The sequence below is a fragment of the Coregonus lavaretus genome, assembly GCF_964263955.1.
Source record: "Coregonus lavaretus genome assembly, chromosome: 3".
NCBI lineage: Eukaryota > Metazoa > Chordata > Actinopteri > Salmoniformes > Salmonidae > Coregonus > Coregonus lavaretus.
This window is the reverse complement of record NC_139990.1, coordinates 6,704,855-6,723,509: the sequence shown is the minus strand read 5'-3', so window position 1 is coordinate 6,723,509 and position 18,655 is coordinate 6,704,855. Positions and strand designations below refer to the sequence as shown.

At 45.3% G+C, this 18,655-nt stretch overlaps 1 protein-coding gene across 1 annotated transcript in view; it reads right to left on the bottom strand.

Annotated features, from left to right (window-relative positions):
• Nucleotides 1–18,655, bottom strand: part of tinagl1 (tubulointerstitial nephritis antigen-like 1) — a 44,569-nt gene that overhangs the window by 13,452 nt on the left and 12,462 nt on the right. The window contains exons 4-9 of the mRNA XM_084158373.1: nucleotides 8,082–8,174; nucleotides 7,859–7,973; nucleotides 3,375–3,501; nucleotides 2,873–3,023; nucleotides 2,492–2,678; nucleotides 1,403–1,448 (exon numbers count right to left, since the gene is read on the bottom strand). Of these exons, the coding sequence (XP_084014499.1) occupies nucleotides 1,403–1,448; nucleotides 2,492–2,678; nucleotides 2,873–3,023; nucleotides 3,375–3,501; nucleotides 7,859–7,973; nucleotides 8,082–8,174 (719 nt within the window). The remainder of the gene's footprint in view (nucleotides 1–1,402; nucleotides 1,449–2,491; nucleotides 2,679–2,872; nucleotides 3,024–3,374; nucleotides 3,502–7,858; nucleotides 7,974–8,081; nucleotides 8,175–18,655) is intronic.

The following is an 18,655-nucleotide window of genomic DNA, read 5'->3' as shown; positions in this document are numbered from 1 at the left end:
CTATCTGGAACTCTCGCTGAGTAATTCCCACATTTGGAGGACTACTTGTTCTTACAAAGTTACCATTATCTTGCTCTCTTACTGCCAATAAACCAGGACACACACTCCTCTATGGCAAAGGTAACGACAATATTCATGAAAAAAGAAAGGACAAGTTGTCGGCAGGCCAATGATTCAGTCCTGCTGTTTGCAACAATACATCAAGGCTGGACCAGGCTCAGACTACCTCTGTACAACCACACGTGCACACATACACGTGCACGCAAACACATGCACGCGCGCACACACAAAGGTATACAGTGTACTAACACTCACACAGTCAACATTCCACTGTCTATTTGTTGTTCTCTATTTCTCTCCTCCTTTCAGTCTCCCTTTCTTTCTGTTCATTTTCCTCTATCCATCACTCTCTCCATCCCAACTTCTGAGGAATTTACAATTGTGCGGACAACCGTGTATAATGAATAGCATCAGGAACACCAGTTGTATCCACCTGGCTAAGTGACCCAGGTCAAATTGAGACTGAGGTCACAGACAACGGACAACATCAAAGTTCTTTCAAAGGTCAAATTCCCTACCTGAGGCCTCACCTTTTTACACTTTTACACTTTTCACTGCTTGTGAGACACTTGTGAAGCACGTGTTTAGAACTTCCCTGTGTTCTACAAAGAGAGAGGTACCTCAGCTATGTCTGTTTATGAATACTAGCCCTTAAGAGCAGATGCTTGGTGATTTTAACTATTTTCAGCCAGGTGTTTTCCAGGTGACACATTTGGGTCCAAAATAATTGTCTAGGGAATTGTCAATATCTTAGGACATTGTCAACAAATCATAAGCAAATCATTAGGGCGAAGGTGAGAAGTCTACATATGAAGGTGAATGAACTAAGGGCCGGGGTTGGAAGCTACACTATAAACAGTCCTAATCACTGGGGTTCGAGCTTGGGTTAATTGAGCTGCCTCAATGTAGAGTTATCCCTCTAAGCTAAAGCCTCTGGGGGCTGACAATGGTTTTTAGGTCTCTGGCATGTTCACCACATTACATACCCTGTACAAAGACACTCTTCCTCCTGAATACCAGTCCAACAATGTCCAACAATGGCATGATGAATCAGAGTTATAGCCCAAACATCTGATACACACATCCTCTCATACCCAATGCTCCTCCTTAAGCAGGCTGTCTTGCCCGTCTGTATTCATTCAGAAAACCAAGAGATGGCTTTGAGCGCTACAGCATACACATATGGTTCCAGTATTATAGTTGCCAATGGCAATTGCATGCATGCACGCACGCACGCACGCACAAACACACACACACACACACACACACACACACACACACACACACACACACACACACACACACACACACACAGGAAGTCATGGTCAATAGATAATCCTACCTTGCACTGGGCCGTTATCCACAATCTCCTTCATGATCTCCTTCTCCTGTGAAGAAACGAGAGATGGACAGAACTGTGATTTGATGAAAGGAAAGAAATGGACAGATCTGTAATTAGATGAAAGCGATAAAGTGGAGAGGATATCAACATAAATCAGTAGACCATGTAGTACAGTACATCTCTTGGTGACTTGAGAGGTCATAGAGGAAGAGAAACATGCTGTAATGATTTCCAACATCAGGCATCATTTAGAATGATTGATGGTGAGAGGTAATAAACCACAGGTAGGCTGTAGCTCAGTGGGTCTACTTTGATTAGGATATAAAACAAGTGGGTGCATGTGGGTTCTCTAACTGCTCATGTACTCTGGAAACAGTTAGGCTGCCTCAATGGCACCCTATTCCCTACATAGTGCACTACTCTTTTCAGGACCCATGCATTTCTTTTGATCAGGGTCCTTAGGGTAGAGTACTATCAAAAGTAGTGCACTATGTAGGAAATAGGGTGCTATTTGGGACACAACCTTAATGTAATAGCTACAGGCTTTCCAGTTGATCTACTGTAGCTCACTCCAGTAACATTCCCTACTGCTACCCACTCTGTCTTAGATCAGTTGAGAAATCTGGCGTGTTCAAGTGTAAACCGGAAAATAGGGCCTACAGGTGAGTGATGTTGACGACAGATGTTGCCCAGAAGTAATCCAACTTTAGCCTACCACTTAATATTTACACCACTGCTCTCTCTCTCTTTCTGCCACTTCACATAGAAATGTAAAGGTCTGCATCCTTCACAAGGAATTAATTTATGAGCGAGCAAACTGAGACTTCTGTACTTTCTCGACGGTAGAGAAAACACATTAAGACAAATACGTGAGAGAGCTAATGGGCTAATGTAGCATGAGGAATTCAGCCATGTGTGTACAGAGCTTATGCAACGTACTTTACCATGTTTATGGAGGATTACAGAGTATGTTTTGCAAGCGGTGATGAGCTGATGTCAGAGGTACACATCCCGTGGAGAGGTGTTGAACAGGAGATGTTTTGATGGTGGTAATGGTGTGTGTGTGTGCGTGCGAGTGTGTGTACATACGTTTGATGAGAGCCTGTAGGGAGGTGTAGACTGGTAGATGTCGTTGTGGTAGGTGTGTGTGCTGGGGCAGCGTGCTGTAGCCTGTCTCTTCCCTCGGCCCACAGAGCGACTCTGCATCATACAGCGGCCCACCTCCGCTGGTGTCTGCTGGGGGGCAGAGAACGGGTAGCACTCCTCTGTCACCACACTGAGAGAGAGAGAGAGAGAGAGAGAGAGGGAGAGAGAGAGAGAGAGAGAGAGAGAGAGAGAGATAGAAGAAAAAACAGAGACATAGAGAGATGGAGACAGATAGAGATGAGAGAGAACATAGCATATTCAATAAAAAGATCAAAAAACTGACCCAAAATATTGTGCCTGGTGTTGCAGTGAAATATGTCCTACCCTCTGCGTCTCAGGTACCACCAGGCTCCGTCGATACGTCCTCCAGCACAGCCCCCTTGGTTGCGCGTGTCACAGGAAATGAGGTTCTGGGGCGACAGCTGAGGGGTCATGTGACCCATCGACTGGATGGAGATTCGATCCGACGCCACCGCTGAGCGAGGAAAAGAGAGATAGAAAGAAAGAGAGTGTTTTAAAATAAATTCTGTGAAATGTCCTTAGAGATGTTCTAAGATATTCTGTGGGAATGAGCTGGTACTTCAAATAAGTAATTTTATGACCATTTTACCAGCATCTTTCCAGTATTTTGCAATATTTCTCAATTTTCTTTACCCACATTTACCAGTATTTTACAGAAATTCCAGTAATTCACCAAAATACCAGTGTTTTACCAGTATTCTACCAGCATTTTACCAGCCTTTTGCCAGTATTTTCGTCATTACTTGCATTCTGCCAGTATTTTGCCAGCATTCTGCCAGTATTTTACTAGCATTTTGTGTCTCACCTGCAGTGGAGAAGGCCCAGGAGGCAGCACAGTTGCCCTGGTCCAGAGGTTCATGGATCTTTCCAGGCCACTTCTCTGCTGCGTTGAAGTACTGAGGCAGACGGTCATTCTGAGGGTCCATATTCACCTGCCATGGGGATAGAGAGAAGGAGGAAAAACAGGAAATAGCTACTGTACAGTTTCAATCCTGTTTCAATGTACTTGACCACCTTGATATTTTATTTGGAAGTACACAAATAAAATGAATTATTACTCCCAAAAACCTACAGTAGGTGTTCCAGCGGCCAGACGGCAAGAGGAGGCTGACAAACCAACAGCAAGAGGAGGCTGACAAACCAACAACAAGAGGAGGCTGACAAACCAATAACAAGAGGAGGCTGACAAACCAACAACAAGAGGTGACTGACAAACCAACAACAAGACATGACTGACAAACCAACAACAAGAGGTGACTGACAAACCAACAACAAGACATGACTGACAAACCAACAACAAGAAGTGACTGACAAACCAACAAAAAGAGGAGGCTGACAAACCAACAGCAAGAGGTGACTGACAAACCAAAAGCAATAGCTGACTGAAAAACCAACAACAAGAGGTGACTGACAAACCAACAGCAAGAGGAGGCTGACAAACCAACAACAAGAGGAGGCTGACAAACCAACAACAAGAGGAGGCTGACAAACCAACAGCAAGAGGAGGCTGACAAACCAACAACAAGAGGTGACTGACAAACCAACAGTGAGAGGTGACTGAAAAACCAACAACAAGAGGTGACTGACAAACCAACAGTGAGAGGTGACTGAAAAACCAACAACAAGAGGTGACTGACAAACCAACAACAAGAGATGACTGACAAACCAACAACAAGACATGACTGACAAACCAACAACAAGAGGTGACTGACAAACCAACAACAAGACATGACTGACAAACCAACAACAAGAAGTGACTGACAAACCAACAAAAAGAGGAGGCTGACAAACCAACAACAAGAGGTGACTGACAAACCAAAAGCAATAGCTGACTGAAAAACCAACAACAAGAGGTGACTGACAAACCAACAACAAGAGGTGACTGACAAACCAAAAGCAATAGCTGACTGAAAAACCAACAACAAGAGGTGACTGACAAACCAACAACAAGAGGTGACTGACAAACCAACAACAAGAGGAGGCTGACAAACCAACAACAAGAGGTGACTGACAAACCAACAACAAGAGGTGACTGACAAACCAACAACAAGAGGAGGCTGACAAACCAACAGCAAGAGGAGGCTGACAAACCAACAGCAAGAGGTGACTGACAAACCAACAGCAACAACAACAACTTCCTAATGATGCTTTTGTGTGGAGCGTGCTCAGCGCATGGTGATTCATTATCCACAATAGGACTGTCATGAATGTAATTACAGTAAGATGGCTGTGTGACACACGCATATCATTGGCAAAAGTCTGTTCAGTTATTCCGGTAGAGATGACTTATTCACAGACGATTAGGACCATTTGGCCTAATATCGGTCTCTGACATTGTTCCCTACTTAGTTCACTACTTTTCACCAGAGCTCTGTGGGCCCTGGTCAAAATTGGAGCACTATATATTGGGACGGAGACAGGCCAGGTATGGAGGTGGGAGGCAGGTATGTAGCATTAGCGTATTACCTGTGTAACTCTAGCTCTGTTTAGACATACTACATCTGCTGGTACGGCCTACTCACATTCCTCCTGTTAATATCTCAACCATTCTCCCCAGACAAACACCTGATATAAAATCTAGGAATGTGTTTGTGTGTGCTGTGGTCAAAGTCCAAACCAGACCACACCTCGGAGCGACGCTTGAGCCAGCTTGGAGGTGAGAGCCCGGTACTGATGTGTTCAGAGATAAGGGGTGTGAGAAATGGGAGACAATTTTGCCTGTGTGTGAGGCTGCAACCCCCAGGCCTCAGTTAGGACTGGGCCTGTCCATTACCCTGTTTAAGGACTGTTAGACATGTGGGGATTTATGAATAAGCTCTCCTGCTTAGACAGGTAGGGGCATGTTGGGAGGAGAGGGACAGGTGGGCTGAGGGAGTGGTGGGTTGAAGAGAATGGAGTTGAAGGAAGGAAGGGGTGGGGGAGGGCGGTGTTGGAAAGTGGAGTTAAAGGGAGGTGGGGGTGGGGGAGTGGGTGTGGGGGGTTGGAGAGAGTGGAGTTGAAGGGAGGAGGGGGTGGGGGAGTTTGGTCTGGAGGATGTAAGGTGGGAGAGGTGGGGGATAGGGGTTGGGAAGGAGAGCAGGGAGAGGGGAGGGCCAGTCAGTTGTGTTGTCTAAAAGGAGATGACTCTACCCCATCATCCCCTCCACTTCTATCCTCTACCCCATCCCCTCCACCTCTATCCTCTACCCCATCCTCCCCTCCACCTCTATCCTCTACCCCATCCTCCCCTCCACCTCTATCCTCTACCCCATCCTCCCCTCCACCTCTATCCTCTACCCCATCCTCCCCTCCACCTCTATCCTCTACCCCATCCCCTCCACCTCTATCTACCCCATCCTCCCCTCCACCTCTATCCTCTACCCCATCCTCCCCTCCACCTCTATCCTCTACCCCATCATCCCCTCCACTTCTATCCTCTACCCCATCCCCTCCACCTCTATCCGCTACCCCATCCTCCCCTCCACCTCTATCCTCTACCCCATCCTCCCCTCCACCTCTATCCTCTACCCCATCCTCCCCTCCACCTCTATCCTCTACCCCATCCTCCCCTCCACCTCTATCCTCTACCCCATCCTTCCCTCCCCTCCACCTCTATCTACCCCATCCTCCCCTCCACCTCTATCCTCTACCCCATCCTCCCCTCCACCTCTATCCTCTACCCCATCCCCTCCACCTCTATCCTCTACCCCATCCTCCCCTCCACCTCTATCCTCTACCCCATCCTCCCCTCCACCTCTATCCTCTACCCCATCCTCCCCTCCACCTCTATCCTCTACCCCATCCCCTCCACCTCTATCCTCTACCCCATCCTCCACTCCAACTCTATCCTCTACTCCATCCTCCCCTCCACCTCTATCCTCTACCCCATCCCCTCCACCTCTATCCTCTACCCCATCCTCCCCTCCACCTCTATCCTCTACCCCATCCCCTCCACCTCTATCCTCTACCCCATCCTCCCCTCCACCTCTATCCTCTACCCCATCCTCCCCTCCACCTCTATCCTCTACTCCATCCTCCCCTCCACCTCTATCCTCTACCCCATTCCCTCCACCTCTATCCTCTACCCCATCCCCTCCACCTCTATCCTCTACCCCATCCTCCCCTCCACCTCTATCCTCTACTCCATCCTCCCCTCCACCTCTATCCTCTACCCCATCCCCTCCACCTCTATCCTCTACTCCATCCTCCCCTCCACCTCTATCCTCTACCCCATCCCCTCCACCTCTATCCTCTACCCCATCCTCCCCTCCATCTCTATCCTCTACCCCATCCTCCCCTCCACCTCTATCCTCTACCCCATCCCCTCCACCTCTATCCTCTACCCCATCCTCCCCTCCACCTCTATCCTCTACCCCATCCTCCCCTCCACCTCTATCCTCTACTCCATCCTCCCCTCCACCTCTATCCTCTACCCCATCCCCTCCACCTCTATCCTCTACCCCATCCCCTCCACCTATATCCTCTACCCCATCCTCCCCTCCACCTCTATCCTCTACTCCATCCTCCCCTCCACCTCTATCCTCTACCCCATCCCCTCCACCTCTATCCTCTACTCCATCCTCCCCTCCACCTCTATCCTCTACCCCATCCCCTCCACCTCTATCCTCTACCCCATCCTCCCCTCCATCTCTATCCTCTACCCCATCCTCCCCTCCACCTCTATCCTCTACCCCATCCCCTCCACCTCTATCCTCTACCCCATCCTCCCCTCCACCTCTATCCTCTACCCCATCCCCTCCACCCCTATCCTCCCAAGCCCCTCTCTGATGATATGATTGGCTCTTACATAATATGTCTGGTTAGAATGTAAACAGAGCTAAAGACAGCACACAGCAGAGGGGAAGCTTCCAAGATCCAGACAGACAGAGAATTATCAACAGATCAATACCAGACTCCGCCTGGTAGCCATAGCTGGTAATGATACATGCCAGGCAAGCAGAATCTTTATGTAAAATGTTATGTCAAAGGTCCCTTTTGATGCATACACTTTTGCATTACACCAAATGATCTTTGGAAGATACTTCTCAAGTTTACATAGCTAATGTTCTGAGAGAAAAACAGACTGTTCTGTCCCTCACTCTGAATGTGAGGCTGCGACACCATGTCTGCATCCCAATTGGCACCCTATTCCCTACATAGTGCGCCCTATGGTCCCCTACATGGGCCCTTGTAAAAAGTAGTGCACTTTATAAGGAATAGGGTGCCATGGCATTGGAGATCCATCCCATGAATCACCCAGCCTCACCCCCACCCCCTATCGCGCCCTACCCAGCAGACAGGTCCTCTCACCTGCATCTCGTTCATGCTCATGATGGTCCTGGAGGGCCTCTGTGTCCCCAGGCGATACCTCAGGCCCTCATCCAGAGACATGCCATAGAACTGGCTGTAGTTTGCTGCCTGCCAGCTAGGGAGAGAGAGGAAAGTCAGGACAGTGAGTGTGAAAAATGTGTGTATGTGTGTGTGTGTGTGTGTGCATGCGTGCCTGTGTGCGTGTGTGTTTAAGTGCCCTTACCCATAGTTTCCTCTGTTGACAGCCTGGATCATGTCATTCTCTATCAGACAGGCATGCTGCTCACACTCCCAACGCCCAGTTGTTCCACACGTGCTGTAGGAGGTAGAGGAGGGGAGGGGGAGAAGAGAGAGAGGGAGAGAGAGAGAGAGAGAGAGAGAGAGAGAGAAAGAGAGAGAGAGAGAGAGAGAGAGAGAGAGAGAGAGAGAGAGAGAGAGAGAGAGAGAGAGAGAGAGAGAGCGAGAGAGAGAGAGAGGTAAAAAGGGCAGAGAGAGGGGCAGATAAAGAGGGGAAGAGAAAAGAAAAGGGGAGTAGAGAGGGTACAAGAGATACAAAGTTAGAATGGGCAGGGGTCAGAACTCAGAACACTGCTTTAGATTCATGGCTAATGATGCCACATTCTTAGGGCTTAATTATAATAATTGGAAGTGTATTACTGTACTGCACACACTGTAGTTCAAGTGATTGATGTAATTTACTGTACAAAAGCACAACTGACCGTTGTCCACTGTTTTGAAGTAATGATGCTGAATTAACGGAAGGAACAAGGAAGCCAACAGTCAATATAGAGAGAACGTTTTAAGAATAAAACATTTATAAGAAGCTACACTGTATAGCCTAATTCCCCAGGGAGAGACTGAACAAGGGGAACAGGGGACTTGGCATAGAGAGAGAGAGAGAGAGAGAGAGAGAGAGAGAGAGAGAGAGAGAGAGAGAGAGAGAGAGAGAGAGAGAGAGAGAGAGAGAGAGAGAGAGTGAGAGAGAATGAAGGGGAGGAACAAAGGACCTTTTAAGGCTACAGAGCACAGAAAAATGTCCATTTTTAGTACCAAGGACCCAGTGAATACTAACCAGTCTGATGGGCACGATAAGTAGATATTGAAACATGACCGCATGAAAATGTTTGTGATCCACTGAAGTAGAGCATTCCTACTGTCTGTGTTGTGCTGAGTCACTGTGGGGAGGTGTGTGTGCCATGGCCCCCGGAAAGAACTAGTAGCCGGACACACACACATACAGTACAGTACAGTCATAGACCAAAATGGCACCCTATCCCATAGTGTACTCCTTTTGACCAGGGTCCAAAAAAGTAGTGGACTATGTAGGCCATATGGTGCCATTTGGGACACAGTAATAAAGTCTGATAGGCCTACTGTACAACATACTGTAACAGTGTCTGATGAAGATATACATCACCATGGTAACAACTCCTTAAACCAACTTTATATAATATGTTTAGGGCCTGACACTCATAGTGCAATAGAAAACATTCATACTAGCCATAACATTCATACTAGCCATAACATTCATACTAGCCATAAACATTCATACTAGCCATAACATTCATACTAGCCATAAACATTCATACTAGCCATAACATTCATACTAGCCATAACATTCATACTAGCCATAACATTCATACTAGCCATAACATTCATACTAGACATAAACATTCATACTAGCCATAAACATTCATACTAGCCATAACATTCATACTAGCCATAAACATTCATACTAGCCATAACATTCATACTAGCCATAAACATTCATACTAGCCATAAACATTCATACTAGCCATAACATTCATACTAGCCATAACATTCATACTAGCCATAAACATTCATACTAGCCATAAACATTCATACTAGCCATAACATTCATACTAGCCATAAACATTCATACTAGCCATAAACATTCATACTAGCCATAAACATTCATACTAGCCATAACATTCATACTAGCCATAAACATTCATACTAGCCATAACATTCATACTAGCCATAAACATTCATACTAGCCATAACCATTCATACTAGCCATAAACATTCATACTAGCCATAACCATTCATACTAGCCATAACATTCATACTAGCCATAAACATTCATACTAGCCATAACCATTCATACTAGCCATAAACATTCATACTAGCCATAACCATTCATACTAGCCATAAACATTCATACTAGCCATAACATTCATACTAGCCATAACATTCATACTAGCCATAACATTCATACTAGCCATAAACATTCATACTAGCCATAACCATTCATACTAGCCATAAACATTCATACTAGCCATAACCATTCATACTAGCCATAAACATTCATACTAGCCATAAACATTCATACTAGCCATAAACATTCATACTAGCCATAACCATTCATACTAGCCATAACATTCATACTAGCCATAAACATTCATACTAGCCATAACATTCATACTAGCCATAAACATTCATACTAGCCATAAACATTCATACTAGCCATAAACATTCATACTAGCTCATGACTCCTAATAGCAATCTACTGTATGCATTCATAATGAGTTACAGTGCATAATCACACAGGTGGTTCATGTACTGTGCTATCTAAAGGAAGATGATGATGATGATGATGATGACTTAACTTCTTACCTTATCGTTATCTTAAGATAATACTAACCCTATCACTGGTCTCTCTCACACACAGCTCTACACTCTTATAACAAAAGGTGCTATCTACAACCTAAAATAACATTTTTGGTTCCAGGTAGAACCCTTTCCAAATTGGGTTCTACATGGAACCCAAAATAGTTCAACCTGGAACCAAAAACGGTTCTACCTGGAACCAAAAAGGGTTATCCTATGGGTATAGCCGAAGAACCCTTTTGTACCTATAAACCTCAGACTATAAAGTCTACTGGATCTGTGGTCCTATTTTATAGAGTGGAGTCCCTGTCTAGTTCCCCAGTCAGAACCACCGAAACATTCTCATTTAGTCATGCTAGGTCCAATATGTGTATTAGCTAACAAATAACATTCCAGGGACAACATTCAGTCAGACACACATGCACACTCAGTGACCTTGTGGTTAGACTGTCTGCCCTCAGATTGGAAGGTTGTGAGTTCAATCACTGGCCGAGTCATATCAAAGACTGTAAAAATGGGACCTGATGCGTCTCTGCTTGGCACTCAACATTAAGGAGATATATTAGCGTCCTGTCCAGGGGGTGTACTGGTACATCAAGCTGCCTCACGCTACAGAAACAGGAGATAGGCTCCTGCCCTATGAGCCGTTCCAGCTCGCATAACCCAAGGCTATTTACTAGGGGTGTAACGATCCATCTACTACATCGATGTATCGATTTATATTCCTATGATCCAACTACATCGATCTGTGCTCGGCGAGTTGGCCTTTTGGACAACATATATCAATCTAACATCGTTTTAAAATGTAATAAATCGATTGTATCGATACTAGGAAATAACCCATTGGATTTAAGCACGTCAGACTTTATATGGATGTTTTTTCTTAGCACTTTTAATGATAAAGGCTTTAAACATTACTCGATTCAGTCTGCCTATCCGTGACGTCATCGCCCCGCGCCAGCAGCAGCGCAAAGGCGCAAAGACAACAAAACATAGCATGGCGGACGACAGAGGAGAAGCCGACGAGCGAGAAATTATCAAGCCACCATTGCGGTCCTTACAAGAAACAGGAATCTAGGAAACTTCACCTGCACTGTCCAGTATCCAGGTATTTATTTCAGTCACACTGTTTGAATTTTTGGCTAAAAGGTTACTGAATCGATTTCAAGTCACTGAATCGTTTCGGATCGTATCGTTCTAAATGAACCAATATCGTCCTTGAATCGTATCGACAACCACGAATCGTGATACAAATCGAATCGTTGTTAAAACGAATCGTTACACCCCTACTATTTACACACACACACCCTGCTACCCTGGCACAGACCTGAACCTGAGGCCAACAGAACGCACTCTGAGGTCTAGGTCTGGTACAGAGACAGATGGTGAAATATGAGGGCTGTGTGAACACTGGGAGACCATAGCTCAGATTCCCCGTCACACTTCACCATTAGAAACAAGAGGCTAGGGATGATACCCAGCAGGGAGATTCTCCCCTCTCAGACCACAGACAGGCAGACAGGCAGACAGGCAGAAACACGAAAAGACATACAAAAGACATGCACGCAAACACACAAAGTCAAAGACACACACACAGTGAAAAGGACATTGTGGGGGGTTGTGGCATGAACACACATGGTGGCACAAAGCCTCTCAGCACTCTCTGTGTGAAAACACAGCCATGTTTATACTCTAGCTGGGTTTATACGTCACTATAATCCCCTCACAGTGAACATTTTACTGTGGCTATGGCCGTGTGTTATACCACAGTCTAACCCTATGGGACACTTGTTCTACTATAAGGACACTGGCCAACACACAGTAGACTACACTAGAGTTGAGTCATGAGCCCTATGTGGCCTGGTCAAAAGTAGTGCACTAAATAGGGAATAGGGTGCCATTTGGGACGCAGGCCAGATCCAACAGAAGCCCAGAGTCAGATCAATAGGAAGATAACCCCACAGCCAGATGAATGATATAGCTGCTGAAAGCGGGAGGTGCTGCCACAGAGATGACCTCCATTAGACAAAGTGTTATCAGGAGCTATCACAGCCAACTGCTTAATGACTCAAAGCCTCCGCTGAAGATTCTATCAGGAACACAAAAGCCTGGGCTTATCAGACAGGAACACATGGTGATAGACAAATAAACATCAACAAACACACACAAAAACACATACACAGATATCCACATACACACACGCATGCACACACACACTCACACACACACTTACACATTCAAACACAAATACACATTTTTCTTAAATCAGCATCTCTACATGTATGACAGCCATTCCATTCCAGTGTCTTTTGAATTCCAACACAGGCACACCTCATTCTACTGAAATAGGTACTGATTAGGTGATCACCTGAACCAAATCTTATTTAACGAGGAAAAGTATAACAACCACTGCTGTGGTCCTCACTATCCTCCTGCAATAGGACCAGCTGGATGGCAAAAACAGTACTAATAGTACCTCAAAAGTAATATTAATCAAAAAATAACTATTGACCATGCCAAAAGAGTTGAAAAGGAAAGTTTTGAGTGAGGAAAAGAAGGGTTCAATTCTGGCTTTACTGGCAGAGGGATACAGTGAGCGTCAGGTTGCTTCCATCCTTAAAATGTAAATGACGGTGGTTCATAAGAACAAGTTCAAGCAGCAGACATTGGGGACAACAAAGCTACAGACTGGCAGAGGGCGAAAACGACTCTCTACTGACCGGGATCACCGCCAACTCATTCGAATGTCACTCAACCACCGTAGGATGACATCAAGTGACCTACAAAAAGAATGGCAAACGGCAGCTGGGGTGAAGTGCACAGCGAGGACGGTTCGAAACAGGCTCCTAGGGGCAGGGCTGAAGTCGTGCAAAGCTAGAAAAAAGCCCTTTAATCAATGAGAAGCAAAGAAGAGCCAGGCTGAGGTTTGCAAAAGACCATAAGGATTGGACCGTAGAGGACTGGAGTAAGGTCATCTTCTCTGATGAGTCCAATTTTCAGCTTTGCCCAACACCTGGTCGTCTAATGGTTAGACGGAGACCTTGAGAGGCCTACAAGCCACAGTGTCTCGCACCCACTGTGAAATTTGGTGGAGGATCGGTGATGATCTGGGGGTGCTTCAGCAAGGCTGGAATCGGGCAGATTTGTCTTTGTGAAGGACGCATGAATCAAGCCATGTACAGGGTTGTCCTGGAAGAAAACTTGCTTCCTTTTGCTCTGACATTGTTCCCCAACTCTGAGGATTGGTTTTTCCAGCAGGACAATGCGCCATGCCACACAGCCATGTCAATCAAGGTGTGGATGGAGGACCACCAGATCAAGACCCTGTCATGGCCAGCCCAATCTCCAGACCTGAACCCCATTGAAAACTTCTGGAATGTGATCAAGAGGAAGATGGATGGTCACAAGCCATCAAACAAAGCCGAGCTGTTTGAATTTTTGTGCCAGGAGTGGCATAAAGTCACCCAACATCAATGTGAAAGACTGGTTGAGAGCATGCCAAGACGCATGAAAGCTGTGATTGAAAATCAGGGTTATTCCACCAAATATTGATTTCTGAACTCTTCCTAAGTTAAAACATCAGTATTGGGTTGTTTAAAAATGAACATGAACTTATTTTCTTTGCATTATTCGACGTCTGACAACACTGCATCTTTTTTATTATTTTGACCAGTTGTCATTTTCTGCAAATAAATGCTCTAAATGACAATATTTTTATTTGGAATTTGGGAGAAATGTTGTCAGTAGTTTATAGAATAAAACAAAAATGTTATTTTTACCCAAACACATACCTATAAATAATAAAACTAGAGAAACTGATAATTTTGCAGTGGTCTCTTAATTTTTTCTAGAGCTGTAGATGCCCCGGACAAAGCATTCGCAGGTACTCGAGCAGATGTTGAACTGCATATAATAATAATAATATGCCATTTAGCAGACGCTTTTATCCAAAGCGACTTACAGTCATGTGCGCATAAATTTTTACGTATGGGTGGTCCCGGGGATCGAACCCACTACCCTAGCGTTACAAGCGCCATGCTCTACCAATTGAGCTGCATGTTAATAGTGTGGTGTTGGTCATGAGGTAACTGCTGTAATACATTAGCCTACTGTTGTAAGGAGATCAGAATGGTCAGAGGATAGATGAAGACAGTGGGGGCTGACCAGAGCAGAGAGGGGAGAGGAGGGCACACTGAGGGAGAGGGACAAGGAGAGTGCTTGGTTATTTAGGAATGGAAACTGTCTTCCACCCAAAACCCTGTGTGTTAAAAGACACAATGGCCTGGGAGTGTGTAGGAGTGTTAGGAACAATATGCACACATGGGAAATGAGAGGAGAGTAGGGGAGCGTGTGTGTGTGTGTGTGTGTGTGTGTGTGTGTGTGTGTGTGTGTGTGTGTGTGTGTGTGTGTGTGTGTGTGTGTGTGTGTGTGTGTGTGCGTGCGTGCGTGTGTGTTTGTTCATACTGTATGTGCCTACCTGTGTGTGTACGTTACATGCTTGTGTGTGAGTGCATGAATGGTTGTGAGTGTTTCTTGCGTGTGACCTTTTGTTTGAATTTAACAGTGAAAGGGGAATTTACACTTAAATGCAGGTCCATGCTGTACTGAAAGCAGGGTTTATTTTTACCAGGGAGGTTGTGTTTATTTAACCTCCAAACGTCTCTCTTAAAGGAGAAGAGGGAGACACAGTAGGTCCATTTATCAAGGCTAGACTGGGCGTCTATAGGCTCCCCTTTAATATCTCTGCTCCTATCTGACCCTTAGGTCGCCACTAATAGACTCCTGTCTTGATATGAGACAGGGTTCAGGACTACCAGTCTGAAGCTATGCAGCAGACCTGGGTTCAAATACTATTCGAAATCCTTTAAAATACTTAATCTACTTGGTTGAGCTTGCCTGGCTTAATAGCCCAATAGAATAGTCCCCAAACTACAAAGCCCACCCATCTGGCATTCCAGTCTGGCTAGAGCAAACGCTGAAAGTATTTGAAAGATTTCGAATAGTATTGAACCCAGGTCGGGTAGGCAGACATGAATATGGCAGGAGTTAGACTCTCCCAGAGAAACAGCTACAGGACATTTTGCATGAGTATGAAAATAAATACGATATGGATACATGAATGGGGGCAGACGCCACACAGACACTTGCCTTTGCATCCCCAGTGTGCACGCACACACACACACACCAAACCAAACAAACTCTCTGCAAATCTGCCCGTGGCGGGGGTGTGAGAAACCATTCTAGCAGACAGGTGAGGAATTCTACCACCCCTCATCCTGGAAACTGTCCTCACCCCTTATCCCCTACCCGCTGTCCCCTCTGTTATTTTGAATGACTGTACATCCCCCGGACAGGAAAACCATCCACACCCCACATGCAAGGTGATTAGAACAAAAACAGTCCATCCCATAAAGACAAAAAGCCTAGAGCTTTTAGTGAGGGCTACTCAATGCAATTCGTCCAGTTGAAAAGCTAAGGGTGAGTAGAACTCAATGCAATTAAGTCAAATCAAAGAGTCCAATTGAAAAGCTACAGGTGAGGAGAACTCAATGCAATTAAATCACAGAGTTTGGTGTCTATGAGATAACCTGGTTTTGTCTTTCTACATATTCCTGTGTTAGAGAGAGTTTTCCAGGTGTATGTGTGTTTGAGAGAGTTATCCAGGTGTCTTTGTGTTAGAAAGAGGTTTCCAGTTGTCTGTATGTTAGAAAGAGGTTTCCAGGTGTCTGTGTGTTTGAGAGAGGTTTTCCAGGTGTCTGTGTGTTAGAATGTCTCTTATGTCAGTCACTGATAGTCAGTCAATGTTTTTAGATTGCTAAATTAGTGTAGAGGTCAGCTGTCTAAACTTGTTATCATGGTCGAATTACCGGCCGGGGGGCCCCCATTGCTTTTGTTAGTCAGTCTCAGTCAGATATCATACAAAAAACTGCAAACATTTCTCACCACTCCATGGCAAAATGTGTAGAATTGCAGCAAACTTGCTTTAAAACCGTCACATTTTCTCTACACCCCATGGCAAAATGTGTAGAATTGTGTAAAATTAACTCTAAAACTCTGTCAAGAGGGGGGCCACTAAAATGTTTTGCTCGCAATGTGGGTGTGGGATGTGGGTACGCAGACCTGCGAGAAACTGCAGCCCCTCATGATGAGTTCAAATTTTTGTGGCCCCCATCTACATCAAAGTTGCCCATGCCTGGGTTAGAGTAATGCACAGCTGAAAGGGTGAAAATCCCATATAAGGTTTATGCCATATTGGGTCTCTGACACAGGAGGCTGGTGCCACCTTAATTGGGGAGGACGGGCTCGTGGCAATAAGTTGAATGGTATCAAATACATCACACACTTGGTTTCAATGTGTTTGATTCCATTCCATTCACTCCGTTCCGGTCATTATTATGTGCCATCCTCCCCTCAGCAGCCTCCTGTGGTCTCTAATGCCTATCAAACACATAAACATACAGACTAGCAGATAAACTGAACGTGCATGGTCTTCAGTATGTACAGCAGGGGTTCTTAAACTATACGTAAATATCGGTACATTTAAATGCAATATAGACAAAAACAAATAACAATGAAATGAAATAGCTATTCATGTTTATTTTTCCCCCATTAAAAACACTCTTACATATCTGTCTAGGTTGGAACTGTTGCTGTTAAAATACAATAAATCATTTTCATTCTGAACTGGAATAAACTGATTGATCACATCACACAGATGTAGACCAGAAAACACACACACACACACACACACACACACACACACACACAGTCCTAATGAGAGGTGTGTGGCTGGTTGAAGCTTCAACAAGCATGTCTATTCTGGGCTCAGTTTATGACAGTGCAACCCTGAGGTCATGCTCAGCATGGAGTCTGTTTCTGTACTTTTTTTAAAGTACGCCAGAGTTGAGAACCCTGACTGGCATAGGTATGTGGTGCCAAACTGGATCAGAACATCTACTGTTTTCTCAGCCAGGCAGGAGACTGCTTTCCTGCTGTAGATGAGAAACCCAGAACTGTGTTCCCATACTTTAAGAAAGGCTGATGTACAGTATTTACCTGTCGCCAGTTTGCTCTGCTGTCCCTCTCATTACTGTAAAACATGGCTGTAAAGAGGAGGAACAGATGGAGGGCGGGAGGAGAGGAGGAGAGAAGGAGGAGGAGAGGAGGTGAACACTGGGTATTTGAGGAATGTGTTCAGTTCTCTACACTCTTAGAAAAAAAGGTGCTATCTAGAACCAGAAAGGGTTCTTCGGCTGTCCCCATAGGAAAACCCTTTGAAGAACACTTTTGGTTCTAGGTAGAACCCTTTTGGTTCCAGGTAGAACCCTTTCCACATAGGGTTCTACATGGAACCCAAAAGAGTTCTACCTGGAACCAAAAAGGGTTCTACCTGGAACCAAAAAGGGCTCTCCTATGGGGACAGCCGCAGAACCCTTTTGGAACCCTTTTTTCTAAGAGTGTAGCGTTTAGGGGTAGCACATCCTACCCCTGCCTCTATAGCCCCACTAGCTCTCACAGTCTCACGTCAGAATTAGACATTCATCCATGTTTCTCAAACGTCAAATTTCGAAGTTATTGCAAACGTCAAATTTCGAAGTGTGTAAGATAAAGTTTAGGCATTAACTCTGAAATCTTAAGGTTAGGCATTATTTTATTTAACCTTTATTTAACTAGGCAAGTCAGTTAATAACAAATTCTTATTTACAATGACGGCCTACCCCGGCCAAACCCGGACAACGCTGGGCCAATTGTGCACCGCCCTATGGGACTCCCAATCACGGCCGGATTGTGATACAGCCTGGAATCGAACCAGGGTCAGTAGTGACAGAGATGCAGTGCCTTAACCAAATGGTTAAGGTAAGGGTTAAGGTTTGGGATAGGCTTAAAACAAAAATAACTTTCTATCACTGGATTAGAACGTGCAACCTTTGGAATCAGCTGCAGATACTTACACCCATCTGCCATCGCTTTCCACAACACCCTAGCAAAACCGAAACCTACTTGAAGATAACAGCGCTCGCTGTTGCCCCTAGTGGCCGGTTTCGAAGTACTCTCCTGATGTCCTCAGACATGGATGGACGTCGAATATTGACTTGTATCACGGGTAACCTGGCTGCTCTAGCCCCCACAAGGCCCACTGTTGCTCAAATTTGCGAATTTTTACCA